At 51.4% G+C, this 12,460-nt stretch overlaps 2 protein-coding genes across 2 annotated transcripts; one reads left to right on the forward strand and one right to left on the reverse strand.

The window, feature by feature from the left end:
- Positions 1-4,390: 4,390 nt before the first annotated feature.
- UCRPA7_3051 (putative centromere microtubule-binding protein cbf5 protein) lies at positions 4,391-5,982 on the forward strand (the record flags this gene model as incomplete). The annotated part of the gene is made up of 4 exons (XM_007915603.1): positions 4,391-4,508; positions 4,559-5,261; positions 5,313-5,535; positions 5,587-5,982. 4 exons carry the CDS (start codon positions 4,391-4,393, stop codon positions 5,980-5,982), a joined length of 1,440 nt encoding a protein of 479 aa, XP_007913794.1.
- A 583-nt stretch (positions 5,983-6,565) lies between these two features.
- On the reverse strand, positions 6,566-7,315 carry UCRPA7_3052 (putative glyoxal oxidase-like protein; the record flags this gene model as incomplete). The annotated part of the gene is made up of 1 exon (XM_007915600.1): positions 6,566-7,315. The coding sequence occupies one exon, from the start codon at positions 7,313-7,315 to the stop codon at positions 6,566-6,568; it is 750 nt and encodes a 249-aa protein (XP_007913791.1).
- Positions 7,316-12,460: the final 5,145 nt, after the last annotated feature.

The following is a 12,460-nucleotide window of genomic DNA, read 5'->3' on the forward strand; positions in this document are numbered from 1 at the left end:
CAGAGGAGAATCTACCGACTTCTGCCCTGCTATGAGCGGATCTTCGATACATACAATTGGCTCTCCGAATGGCTCTCCTGCCACGCCATCACCTCGAGTCTTTGAACCAACAACTCCCAAAGCCATGACGCTCAACTCCGATTTCGGGACAATTCTCTCAGCCGTTTCAGACCCGGTCAATACCGGAACTATAGATTCGTTGAAGAGTTTGGGGAATCAGCTTGTGTCAGATATAGGGCTAGACAGACCAAAGAGTGCTGTGTGGTAATTTTCTGTGACATTATACGATCTACGACGTCCTGCTTTAGAAGCACCTTTCTTTTGTTGCGAGCGAGGAGTTTGGGAGAACACTGCGAATGCATTCTGACATGCTATAAGATGGAGTCGAAAGAAATCAGGCGAGCCTTGGCAAAAAGGGGGTCCAGAGAACCAAGAATAAGGTCTAGGGGCATGAAGTTGGCGTTTGAAGTTAAGGTTGCGTTGCTATTCTGTTTGTTTCGGTATCTCTTCAGCGACATCTCTTGTTTGTTATACATCGGATCTTACGCATGCTGTGTACAGTGTTATCTCGGGCTATATAATGACAGATGCATCTAATTCATCCATGAACGATTTGATCTATGATTTTCGAATTTATGCTGGGTGGAGAGTCGGAAGCAATCTGAAGTGACACTTTTGTATAGTATAGTATTAGGCAAAATAACGGAGGCCCCAGGGACTGGGACCAATGATAGAGTTTTACCCAAAACATTCATCACAAGTGGTACAAACTCATGATGAGACACAATTTCACGTGGCCACATCTAATGCATACAGCAGAGTTTCGGCCAACATTGCCCGAGATGGGTGGTGGTGGGTTGGCTGGAGACCTCGCGACCAGATTGTTATGGTAGGTTGAGCTGGCAAGCTTGTAGGAGCGGGGTTGACCTACTGGCCCAGAACTCGACCCTGATCCCTCCATCCTTGGGACCTACTACGAAGACTCGCACAGAACAAGCCGTCCAGAGCCGGAGACAGCCAGTATCATCAAGCGCTAAAGTGCTGTGACTCGGGTCGTCCGCTCTGTCGGAACAGCTGTGATATATGCAACGGCGGTGCCATCACCGAGTGACGGCATGGTTGATGGAACAGGAGGTCTTAAGCGGAGACAATATCGACATCTTGACTTGGCCGGGAAATGGGTCTTCGCGCCGGCCGCTACAGTAGTGCATCAATATGGGCAGATCAGTGAGCTGCAGGATGGCGGTTGGGGGCCAATACGAACCCTTCGACGATCTGTTAACGCATTCTCTGCTCCCTGGGAAAGTCTTGTCAGCCCTGCCCTTTCCAGTAAGTGGGCGCCACCGGCAAAAGAGCCAGAAGATGTGGCCGCCAATCACACGCGAGAGACTCTTGAGATGCCACAGAGCTACCTTAACAGATGTGAATAGTTGCAGGGGACCTTGCAGCTAAGGACAGCGGTGTCGACTCTAACTCGGCCCGCTAGTGGCCAATCGAGGACTCCCCACTGACGAACGTGCAGGATGTGCATGCCCTCGAGCGGCATATCCCCAATTCTAAGTGGCCGATTCTCACGGACGATGGCAGGGCCTTTGTCCATCAGGACAGCCCCCGCGGACGGCCATTCGCGGGGCCGTTGGCAGTTGGCTCAGGTCGAGCGTGTGATTGGGGTCGGAAACAAAGGTGCTAGGCCTCGCTCGATACGCATCCTTTGTTGCTCCAAGTCCGGTTCCCGTCACTATCACATCTGTCGGATGTCTTCTTTTCATCTCCCCCTCTGCAACAAAGACGTTTGGGAACATGACACAGCGCTAAATCGCCAACAGCCCCAGGTTTCGCATCATCGAGACGGCATCAAGAAGATAGCTATATCAAGCCCTCATCTCTTACGTAGCGAGGCGGGCGAGCCGACAAACCCGTACTACATTCTGTACAACACTCTCGTCCAGCCGGTATGTTGTACAGAGAACCCTCGTGGCGATAAGACGCTTGAAGCTTCATCGACTTCGTTTCTCAACCCCCGCATTCTGCTACTCTTGAGAGTATAATTGTATCTCTTGCGACCGAGCACCATGAGGATCGCGACCGCCGGTTTAGTCGTTGCGACTCTCTTCTCGCGGAGCGCTTCTGCGCTCCTTGTTGGTGTAGACTCGCCATGCGAGAAGAATTGCGGCAATGTCCTCTCCGCCACCACGGGAGATGACATGGTCTGCAATGAAAACTCATTCGGCTCTTCAGCTGGTATTGTCTTTAAGACATGTATCAACTGCGAGCTAGGCAGCACGTACTCTGGCCATGGCCAAACCGACCTGCAATGGCTGCTTTACAACTTGCGCTATGCCGTGTCCTGGTGTCTCTTCGGCTTCGCTGGAAACAAAGATGCTGGCAGTAATCCCTGCGTCACAAGGTAGGCACCTGGTCCTGAATCATCCTGACATGAAATAGAAGCTGATACTCATTAGCACCGCCTGTGGTCCTTTGAGGGAGGCTTTTGAATATGGCAACCTGTCGACATCGGTTGGCGAATATGACTATTGCCAAGCTTGGATACATGAGCAGGTTGCAAAATGCTCTGCTTGCTTGCTTCCAGGTGACCAGCACTACCTCAACAACTACGTCGTCATGCTCGATGCTGGGTGTCAACAAAAGCCTGCTGCTGGAGCAACCATCTCAGTTGAGGGATCGCCTTTCTCGACAGTCCCTATGAATGTCACCACCCCTACACCGTCGGATCTGGGCGAGTTCACTCATCAGACTGGCCCAATTTCTCTTGGGGGCAAGGTTGGCATCGCCATTGGTGGACTTGCCCTCCTTCTCTTCGCTATTGGTTTTGGTATTGTCTGTAATGGAAGGCGACGGCGCAGGGCTTTCCTGCATAAACTCGAGATGCGACACAAAGACCAAGGTTGGCCCCATCCGAGCACCCGAGGAGGTGTTTTGAACCCTCCGAACCGACCCGACCTGAACGATACACCGCTCAGTCAGAAGCCGTTGCGCGGCTGGGACGATTCACCGATGTCCGCCACCACGAACAGCACTTTCCCACGGTACTTCTCGCCTTACTCCTCACAGTATAACAGTCCCGTCAGTGCTCTTGAGGGTCCAAATATGCAGTGGCCACAAAACTTCCCCTCTTCTGCGCAGGAAAAAGCACTGCAGGAGCAACATGAGGCCCAACAGTCGCAACACAGTATTCCAATCGAGATTGGGGTTGCCCTTGGTGGCTCAGAACCCAGCATCCGGACGCAGCCATCCAATCCAAGCTTTGCGAGCCGCGAGCATCAGTATGAAGAGGCATATGAGATGCATGAGGTCGATAGCGCAGGTGGCAGTAATCATAGCGGCCGCATGCCCAGTGAGCCGCAAGCGCCCGTGCTTCATCATCCAGGTTTTGGAAGGCAACATAGCGTGACTTCCTTCAAATCTCGCACGTACGCTGGCCTGACAGAGGAGGATGCTCGAAGAGGCAATGCTGTATAAAGCTAGCCAGCCTTCTTGACACCTCGAGAAGGATTGACGTTGGCTTTTACAGGCTTATTTTTGATTTTGTCACATTATGTGCAGCTTGGAGTTCGGTTTTTATAGATACCTGAGCGATTGGACTGCACTGTCCATCCTCGAAGCTTCTGATACTAGAAGCAATGCGTTACGACACGGTGTGGGCGGGGATATATATGGTGGCCCCCAGGAAGGAGGATGGTCTAAGCATGAATGCTATACATATCAGCAATATCCCTGTATATTAGTTTTGATATCTCGTACTGCTGTCGAAAGTCTCCAGCGTAATGATGCCAATTATAACCACCTGCAAACAACTCAGTATGATCTAGTGATACTTTCTTACATTTCGTTTATGACTTTACCGTGCATGAACGTCAGTCAAGTTGGTGAGATGGACGGGAAAGTCCAGAGATTAACTAACTTCTACAAACTTGAAGTTAAGCCGACAGTAATTTTTGCACAGCATTTGGCTAAGCTATGCTATGAGCCCTCAGAGCAGATGTACGCCAAAAACTTGAGCTTTCAGCAGCCAAGAACTGTTCTATCACCGTAATAAAGAAATAATAAATTCTTCAGTCTTTCGTGTGAGAAGCCCCAGATTTTTCAACATTTACCCTTTTAAGTGATATCTTCACCTGGTAAGTGATTCTTCAAACAAGCTCACAAGTGTGGCACCCCAAGCTGTGAGCCACAGCAGCTTGCAGCGCTAATCCTATCAAAGCCTAGCTCGAGGCTGGATATTTTCTATCTCTTCCCCACAAGCTCTTGGGAAAAAATTTAGAAGCTCCCGAGTCAAACGCAAAGGCGAACAGCAGAGTGCGAGCACGGTTTTCGCGCTTTTTCGTCTCTGATCAATTCCGCTTTCGTGCCTCAATTCCCGACAGTCAAGATGTCAGGAATGGAAGTCGTCAAGGCCGGCGAGGAGGAATACTCCATTAAGCCCCAGGCAAATGTCCCCGCGCTGGACACGAGCACCTGGCCACTGTTGCTCAAGAACTACGACAAACGTATGGTTGGCCCGTCTCTGTTGCTTCTCAATGCGCTGACACTTCCTCAGTCCTTGTTCGAACCGGTCACTTCACACCGATCCCGAACGGTTCATCTCCCCTCAAGCGAGACATCAAGTCCTACGTTAGCTCCGGTGTCATTAATCTTGACAAGCCCTCCAACCCGTCCTCACATGAAGTTGTCGCCTGGGTGAAGAGAATTCTGAGAGTAGAGAAGACTGGTCACTCCGGTACCCTTGACCCCAAGGTCACAGGATGCCTGATTGTCTGCGTGGATCGTGCCACACGACTTGTGAAGAGCCAGCAGAGTGCCGGAAAGGAGTACGTGTGTGTCATTCGCCTGCACGACAAGGTCCCAGGCGGCGAGACCGAGTTCGCCAGAGCCCTTGAGCTCCTTACTGGTGCTCTGTTCCAGCGACCTCCTCTGATCTCTGCCGTCAAGAGACAGCTGCGTATTCGAACAATTTTTGAGAGCAAGGTCATCGAGTTCGACAATGACCGACACCTGGGTGTTTTCTGGGTTAGCTGCGAGGCTGGAACATACATCCGAACTCTCTGCGTGCATATGGGTCTTCTATTGGGTGTTGGAGCACACATGCAGGAGCTGCGTCGTGTTCGAAGTGGTGCCATGAACGAGACCAAGGATTTGGTTACTCTACATGATGTCCTCGATGCTCAATGGCTATACGACAACAACCGCGACGAGTCGTATCTGAGGAAGGTCATCCAACCCTTGGAGACTCTCTTGCTCGGGTAGGTATTTTTTTCTTGTCAACGAACGAGCTTTTGGCTAACAGATTGCAGATATAAGAGGCTAGTAGTGAAGGACAGCGCGGTGAACGCCGTATGCTATGGCGCCAAGCTGATGTTGCCTGGTCTGCTTCGATACGAATCCGGCATTGAGCTGCACGAGGAGGTTGTGCTCATGACTACTAAGGGCGAAGCTATTGCTATTGGCATTGCTCAGATGTCCACGGTGGAGCTCTCTTCCTGCGATCATGGCGTTGTCGCCAAAGTCAAGCGCTGCGTGAGTTTCATCTTGTCTACTGGAATCACATAAGTTAATCGAGATTCACAGATCATGGAGCGAGACCTGTACCCGAGACGCTGGGGACTTGGTCCCCAGGCCACTGAGAAGAAGAAGCTGAAGGCAGATGGCAAGCTTGACAAGTTTGGCCGGGTAAATGCCGAGACTCCTGCGAAGTGGAAGGATTCGTACACCGACTACAGTGCCGCTGCAGATGCAAGCAACGGTGAGGCTCCTGCCCCCATCGAGGCCGCCCCTGCCTCATTGCCTACTGCTGTTGCACCCCCTGTTCTAGCGTCCGCAGAGGAGCCCGCCGAGGAGAAGAAGCGGAAGTCTAAGCATGACGGAGAGACGCCAGAGGAGCGTGCTGAGAGAAAGCGCAGAAAGAAGGAGAAGAAGGCGAAGAGGGCCTCGAAGGGCGCGGCTGAGGAGGATGACAGTGACTAAAAAGCCCATCTTCTTCATTGATACCACGGCTGTTGTTTCCTCGGTCCTCTCTCCGGCGTTTTTGCTGTATATAATGAACCAGGGTTGGAAAATGGGCGTTGTGGCTGTTTCTGAACATTGTCCCGGGCAGAGGTGTAGGTAGCTACGGTTCCGTCTCGAGAAAAATTAGAATTGTTCACCATCGTGTATCGTATCCTCTCGAGTGGCCAATTTCCAAATGAACTGAACTTGTTAGCCTCTCGCATTCCCACACTAAGTGAAAGCTGTACTCATGAATATTTAGTCCAATCAGATATTCACAGTCCCCAATCAGAGCAAGGGATCATTTAGTATATAAAGACGTCTTTATTTATCTTGCTGCAGCATTGATCTATTGAGAGAGCGTCGTCGAGACTAATTGGAAACTCCATTGTCTCAGTACACCATAAATTTAGGCGACTACCCGTTTCATCATCCTGTAATCAAGAAGGAAAGTAACAGGCAACGCTCGAATGATAACTCCCTCCATGCTTCTGGGCCACTCCCTCGCCATAACTTCAAAACTCGTTGGCCACATACACTCGATGTTCTCACATCCACTGTACTACTGATATGTATCTTTGTAGATGTCCACAACGTTGGAGTTACCACAGGGTTGGCCAGCATCGCCCATGCAGGGCATGCTGCACGTATATGTGCCGCTCGGATCGCTGGCATCGATGACGCCGTCGTGAATTCTGTTATCGCACCAGCACTCGCGGCCGTACTCGACTCCGGCAAACATGTAGCCAGCAGTGTAGCAGCGATTCACGCACTGGTTGATCGTCATGTCCGTGCGGTCGATGAGCAAAGCCGGGAGGGCGTGACTTCCATCAAGAGGCTCCCTGTAGCATCCGACGTGGGCGTACGTGCCGATCTTCGCGGGAGATCGAAGCGCATTGTACGTCTCGTCGTGGAAGACGCTGATGCGGTTCGGACCGCCGCATATCTCCTTCGAATCGCCAATGCACTGCGTGGCGCAGCCCGTCTGGCCAACAGCGGACCCAGATGTGAGCCCGTACCCGTCGGCGCACCAGCATGCTACTCCGTTTTCGAGGCCCGCATAGGGGAAGTTGCGTTGCTGGCAGTAATCCATGCAAACCTCGATGGTTGTGTAGGTGGACGAGGAGAAGCCGCCGGAATTGAGAGCGCGAGTACTTCCCGAGAGCTCGTTCGCACAGCCGAGATACTTCCATCCTTTGGCAACATAGTTGTCGGCGAGTGTTCCGTCGTAGGGGCCGGGAGCGGGGACAGCTCCGACCAAGGTGCCACTGAAGGCACCGAGGATGAAAGCAGCAGCAGAGAGACGAAGCATAGCTACAGATGACACAAAATGTGTAACGAAAGTGGAAAAGGGGGGATTTGAACTACCCGAGCAGGCGGGTGGAGGGCCGTTATGGCTTCAGACAGTGATTCAGGGGCTGAGGGAACTCTTACTCCCTAGATGTTTGCAGGATAGAGCTGTCTTGAGGAATGTAGTCTGAAGTGATCTCGACCGCCATTCTCAACCCCAAGTATTTGTATTGCTCGTGTGGGCTCTCGTGGAATAGAGGGACGTGGAGCAATACTCGTCAGCGCGTCACCATCGGGAGTAGCACAACAAAGCCGGCCGTTGCCATGCCAAGCTATCGCGAGGTTCGGGACACCGATACCCCAGATTCAGTTGACAGAAGTATCAGCTTCCTTTGACATCCATTCCCGATAACTTTCGTGGCTTGATGATAGAGTTCAACTGCCCCATCATCCTAGGACCGTGGCTGTCGATCTTGTCCCTTACTGCTATTCTGGCTCTATGCTAGGTCGTGTGGAATACAGCTCCCAGGAGCAGCATCTTTGTCCAAATGAGACATGTTTCCCTCCTAGACTGAAGATTGCAGTCAAGTGAGACCACAAACAGGGACAAGAGTTCTGGCCCTTCTTCTGCTCTTGAGAGAAGAAGTTCTGGGGAAAGAGTATCGTATCCGACCTGTCAACACCACAACTTCGGAACCAGAGGCTCCCGCTTCGATGATGTCTGCGGCTCCCGTATTCATCTTTGTGCTTGAGACGATTAACTTTGGTAGCTTCAGCTGCAAAATTGCAACTCTCTAGCTGAGCTGGCAGACAAAGAAAACACGGCACATCAGAATTTCCAATGGCAGACCAGCACGGCCTATGACCAGGCCGGCCCGAAGATCAGCATAGGTCAGACCAGGTCCGAAAGCCTGGCGCATGCCACTCCTTGCAGGAAGATCAAGCCATCAATTTGCCGAATAAGACTGTTTTGACTGGTAGTACCCAGCAGACTGGACTTGGCGGAGGATTGACATGGGGAGCAGTGAGGCGGCAGTGCTGAGGCGGGACGCTTCCCCATATTGGTGCTTATGCGGCATGATCTAGATTACCGACGTACCGACAGCGAGTGCAAATCGATCCCACGAGGTGATGTTTGTCGGACCCAGTGCATTTCACTGGAAGATCCAGCTTCGTGGAAAATGCGGCGTGGGAGACAATGTGGTCAATGTTACACAAAAATTCCTGACTATTGGAAACCCTAAAACGGATATGGCCCTACGCAAGTCAATGTGTCTCAGCCCGCAGCCTATTCAAGGTGTGCTAAAATTCCAATCAGGAATAATTCTCACACAGCAGTAGCGGTATGAAAATGACCGAGAATCTGCTTGAAGTAGCAAGGCTGGCGAATGGCGCAGGGAACGGGTCATGATCCGAAAAGCGCGGCATCCGTCATGGCCTAAAGTCCCCATCATTTGTGCATCAACACTGTCCTATTAAAGTAAGCAGTTTCCTTCAATCTGGATCCCGAATGACGAATTAGCTGTGCATAGTTGGCTTAGTTGAATCCATATGGATACTAAATATCCATCGAACTGTTAGTCGTGGTGGCAGCCTTGGGATGGATGAGGCTGTGTAATTATCTAGACGTCAGCACACGAAGGTCCACAGTAAGAGTTAGCAAATGGACGATTCTGATGTCAAAGCACAAAGCTCACGCAAAATACTTAAATGAAAGACGAATTGAAAAGGAAGGCGATGTTGGAACCAGCATTCATTTTGTTCATTTGAAATCTGCAAAGTAAATACCATGAAGTCGCCAAACAACTTAGTATCATTGGGACTGGTAGAGTTGCTTTTTGTACAATGCATCTTGAGCGCCCCAAGTGCTCAGCTATCCCACTTGAATGCACGAGATGACGAACTGCCTTCGCTACTGAGCGAGAACTTCCCAGACCCGGCGATATTGCAAGATACAGATGGTTCTTGGTACGCATTCGCGACTGCAGGCAATGACAAGCAAGTCCAGGTTGCCAAAGCAAATGCGCCCGAAGGCCCATGGACGTACCTTGATCAAGACTTACTGCCAAATCCTGGGCCATGGACTAGTAAAAAAGACACTTGGGCACCAGACGTTCGGAGAATAGAAGATGGGTCATTCGTCATGTACTATTCCGGTCAACTGGGGAATGATACAGCACACCATTGCATAGGCACAGCAACGGCAAAGTCCATCCTTGGCCCATACACGGCACAGAAACAACCACTGGCTTGTCACATCCAAGATGGTGGTGCAATAGATCCGTCTGGATACTACGATCAGGAGACACAGAAACGCTATGTCGTTTACAAGGTAGACGGTAATAGCATTGGGCATGGAGAGAACTGCGGAAACACAGAGGGAACGCTCGTGCCAACGCCAATCATGCTTCAAGAATTGAAAGCCGACGGTATCACGCCTGTAGGGCAGCCAGTTCAGATCCTTGATCGAACTGACGACGATGGACCTCTCGTGGAAGCCCCAAACCTCATCAAAACAAGCGACGGATTGTTCATCTTGTTCTTTAGCAGCCACTGCTTCAACACACCAGACTACGACGTCAAATATGCAACGTCGGATAGCATTCGAGGCCCATACTTACGAGCCTCACAACCCCTAGTCCAAACCGGGGACTATGGGTTGACTGCCCCAGGAGGAGCGACAAGTATCGAAGACGGTGGGAAGATGGTCTTTCATGCCAATTGTCCTTCTGGACGATGCCTCTTTGAGCTGGACTTCAGGATAGAGGACGGCGATGTGATTGCCTGCCTGGGATGAGCGTGTGTGTGTGAGGTGGCAGGTCCAATGATCTCGAAGGTCTGAGACTGGGCGGGTCTGGGGTATCTGGGCAGGAGTTCGGCGAACAAGGTTTAAAGACGTTTCAAGGAGAGATAGAGCACTCCGGGCCGCGACCTCAAAAGATCGTCCTCAAGTCTCCGTTGCTGTTCGTCGCAAAACGCTTCTGCATGATGCAGTAGCGACGCAGCCAGGATGGGAGGAATGTGGTGGTGACAGCCTGTAAACAAACATTTGCTTATGCGGATGAAAGAAACTTGCTAGAAACAACAGCTTTATGCCGCAATAGAGGCATTTATCAGAACAGCCTGATGCGTAAAAAAAAAACATAGGAGATTCAATGATGCGAGACTGAGCTTCGGATGTCTCCGCGTTCTTGGGTTGTCAGATGAGTTCAGATGGTGAGGCTTCCGAGTTCCGTAGATGGACCCAAGGAGTCGGGGCATTGGCGCCGCCAAATTGCACTAAGGATGGTGCCCCTGTTGGTGGGGATGGCCCATTAAGCTCTGAAGGGGAAAGTTCCCGGCCGCTCAGTGGGCCAACCCGTGCAGCCTCTGCCTGCAAACACACGACTTTAAGCGCCGGGCTGAGCGTATCACAACTCCCAAACCCTCCACAACATCACATCCTGCGCAGCTTTGCTAGGCTCAATCTCCTGGCGCTTTCAGCACCAAGACGTTAGCCTCTCATGCGGCTTGACTCAATATTGAATCTATCGATTGTCAATTTGCCGACTCTCTCAAGCAGCCAAGGCCCTGCTCCTGCTGATGCTCTTGCTGATGCTCCTTGTCGACCACAGCATTGCTGCTGTATCCAGGTCTTTTGAAGGGCTGCCCGGCAGCATGCCTCGGCCTCTTGGGAATCTGCATTTCCTAGGGCATCTGCAATTGCATCAGTGCGGCTGGCTGCGATTTGGAATGCACGTCTCTCACCAGCAAGATCACGGCGAGTGCCATCCTGGTCTGCTCTGATCGCGACGCCATGCTGCAGCAGTATCTGATCCTCCTGCTGTTGGTGAATATCTCAGCTGTGTGTGATTGGCCACCCCCAGAGGCCGCATGGAGCGGTCGTTAAACGCGGGCAAGCGGGCGGCCCAATGGTGCCTGCGGGCGCGCTGGAGACCGTTCCATTGCAGATCGATATCCATCTGCCGACCCTCCATGGATTGATTGGCCTGCTGCCATTTCTGGCCCTGAACAAGGTGCCATCCTCGCATCCACGGCGGTACGGCCATGTGAACCGTCCCAGGTCCTACCGTATGCAGCCATGGTTGTCCAGGCCCAGTCCTCGAGTGGCTGTTGGCCAGGTCCAATCTTTCCTCTTCTGCTCAAGCCCCCTGGCTTGTCGTGACATCCTTTAACTGGAATGGCCTTAGCGTCATTGGTATCACACATATTGTCTGCATCGGAGAATAATCTAAGGATTGCAATCAACTCACGGGCGGCTGGATATTGTGTGATACCACCCCTCCAAGGGCACAGTCGCTCTTCCTGGCAACATACGAGGTGTCGGACATGCGTTTTGACCCATTGATATTGCCCCTCCTCCCTCCTGGGGCATGTCTTTCTCACGATGTTTCTCCCGTCTGTCTTCTCGTTGATTGCTGTTTAGTCCATATTCCGGTTGTTTGTTCTAGTATACCCTTTAATTGTACCGTATTAGTGCGTCGACGAGCCTCCTGGTCTGAGGCCCATCTTCGTCTGTTCATTCCTTTACGACTTCTGTTTTCGGTCTTCTAATCCTCAAGTCCCTGGCTGGACTCATACAGCCAATCCTACGAACCATATACCCACACAACCACGACAATCATGGCTCTCCTTTCGGTGACCTTTCTTTTTGTTTTTCTCATTCAGCATTTCGCCGCCGGCCTACAGGTCACACCCAATTCTCCATGTTCATCCGTGTGTATCGACTCGAATGACTTGGACTACTCCGATCCCAATTCCTCAAATACCCGCGGGTCTGACATAGCCTGCCACGATGCGGACTTCACAAGCTCCGGCCCTGGCATGAAGTGGCAAAAGTGTATGAGCTGTCTGCAAAACAGCACATTTTCGCAAGGTAGCGAGAATGATCAAATGTGGTTCTTATGTACGTTGTGAAATGATACTTCAGCAAATTGAAGCTAGATCAATCCCGTCGTTTACAAATGGTGGTGCTGACCAGCAATGCTTCAAGACAACCTGCGATATAGCTTTGATTACTGCGTCTTTGGCTATCCTAACGCAACAAATGTTGGCTCAAATCCTTGTATCACTTCGACGGCATGCGGCGGCCTGGAAACTGCTTTGAAAGACGGCGATTTGAAGAGCCAGGGCCTTCAGGCATATGCATATTGCGATGCTGATGGCG

This window comes from Phaeoacremonium minimum (assembly GCF_000392275.1).
Source record: "Phaeoacremonium minimum UCRPA7 unplaced genomic scaffold PA7_03_scaffold_222, whole genome shotgun sequence".
Taxonomy (NCBI): domain Eukaryota; kingdom Fungi; phylum Ascomycota; class Sordariomycetes; order Togniniales; family Togniniaceae; genus Phaeoacremonium; species Phaeoacremonium minimum.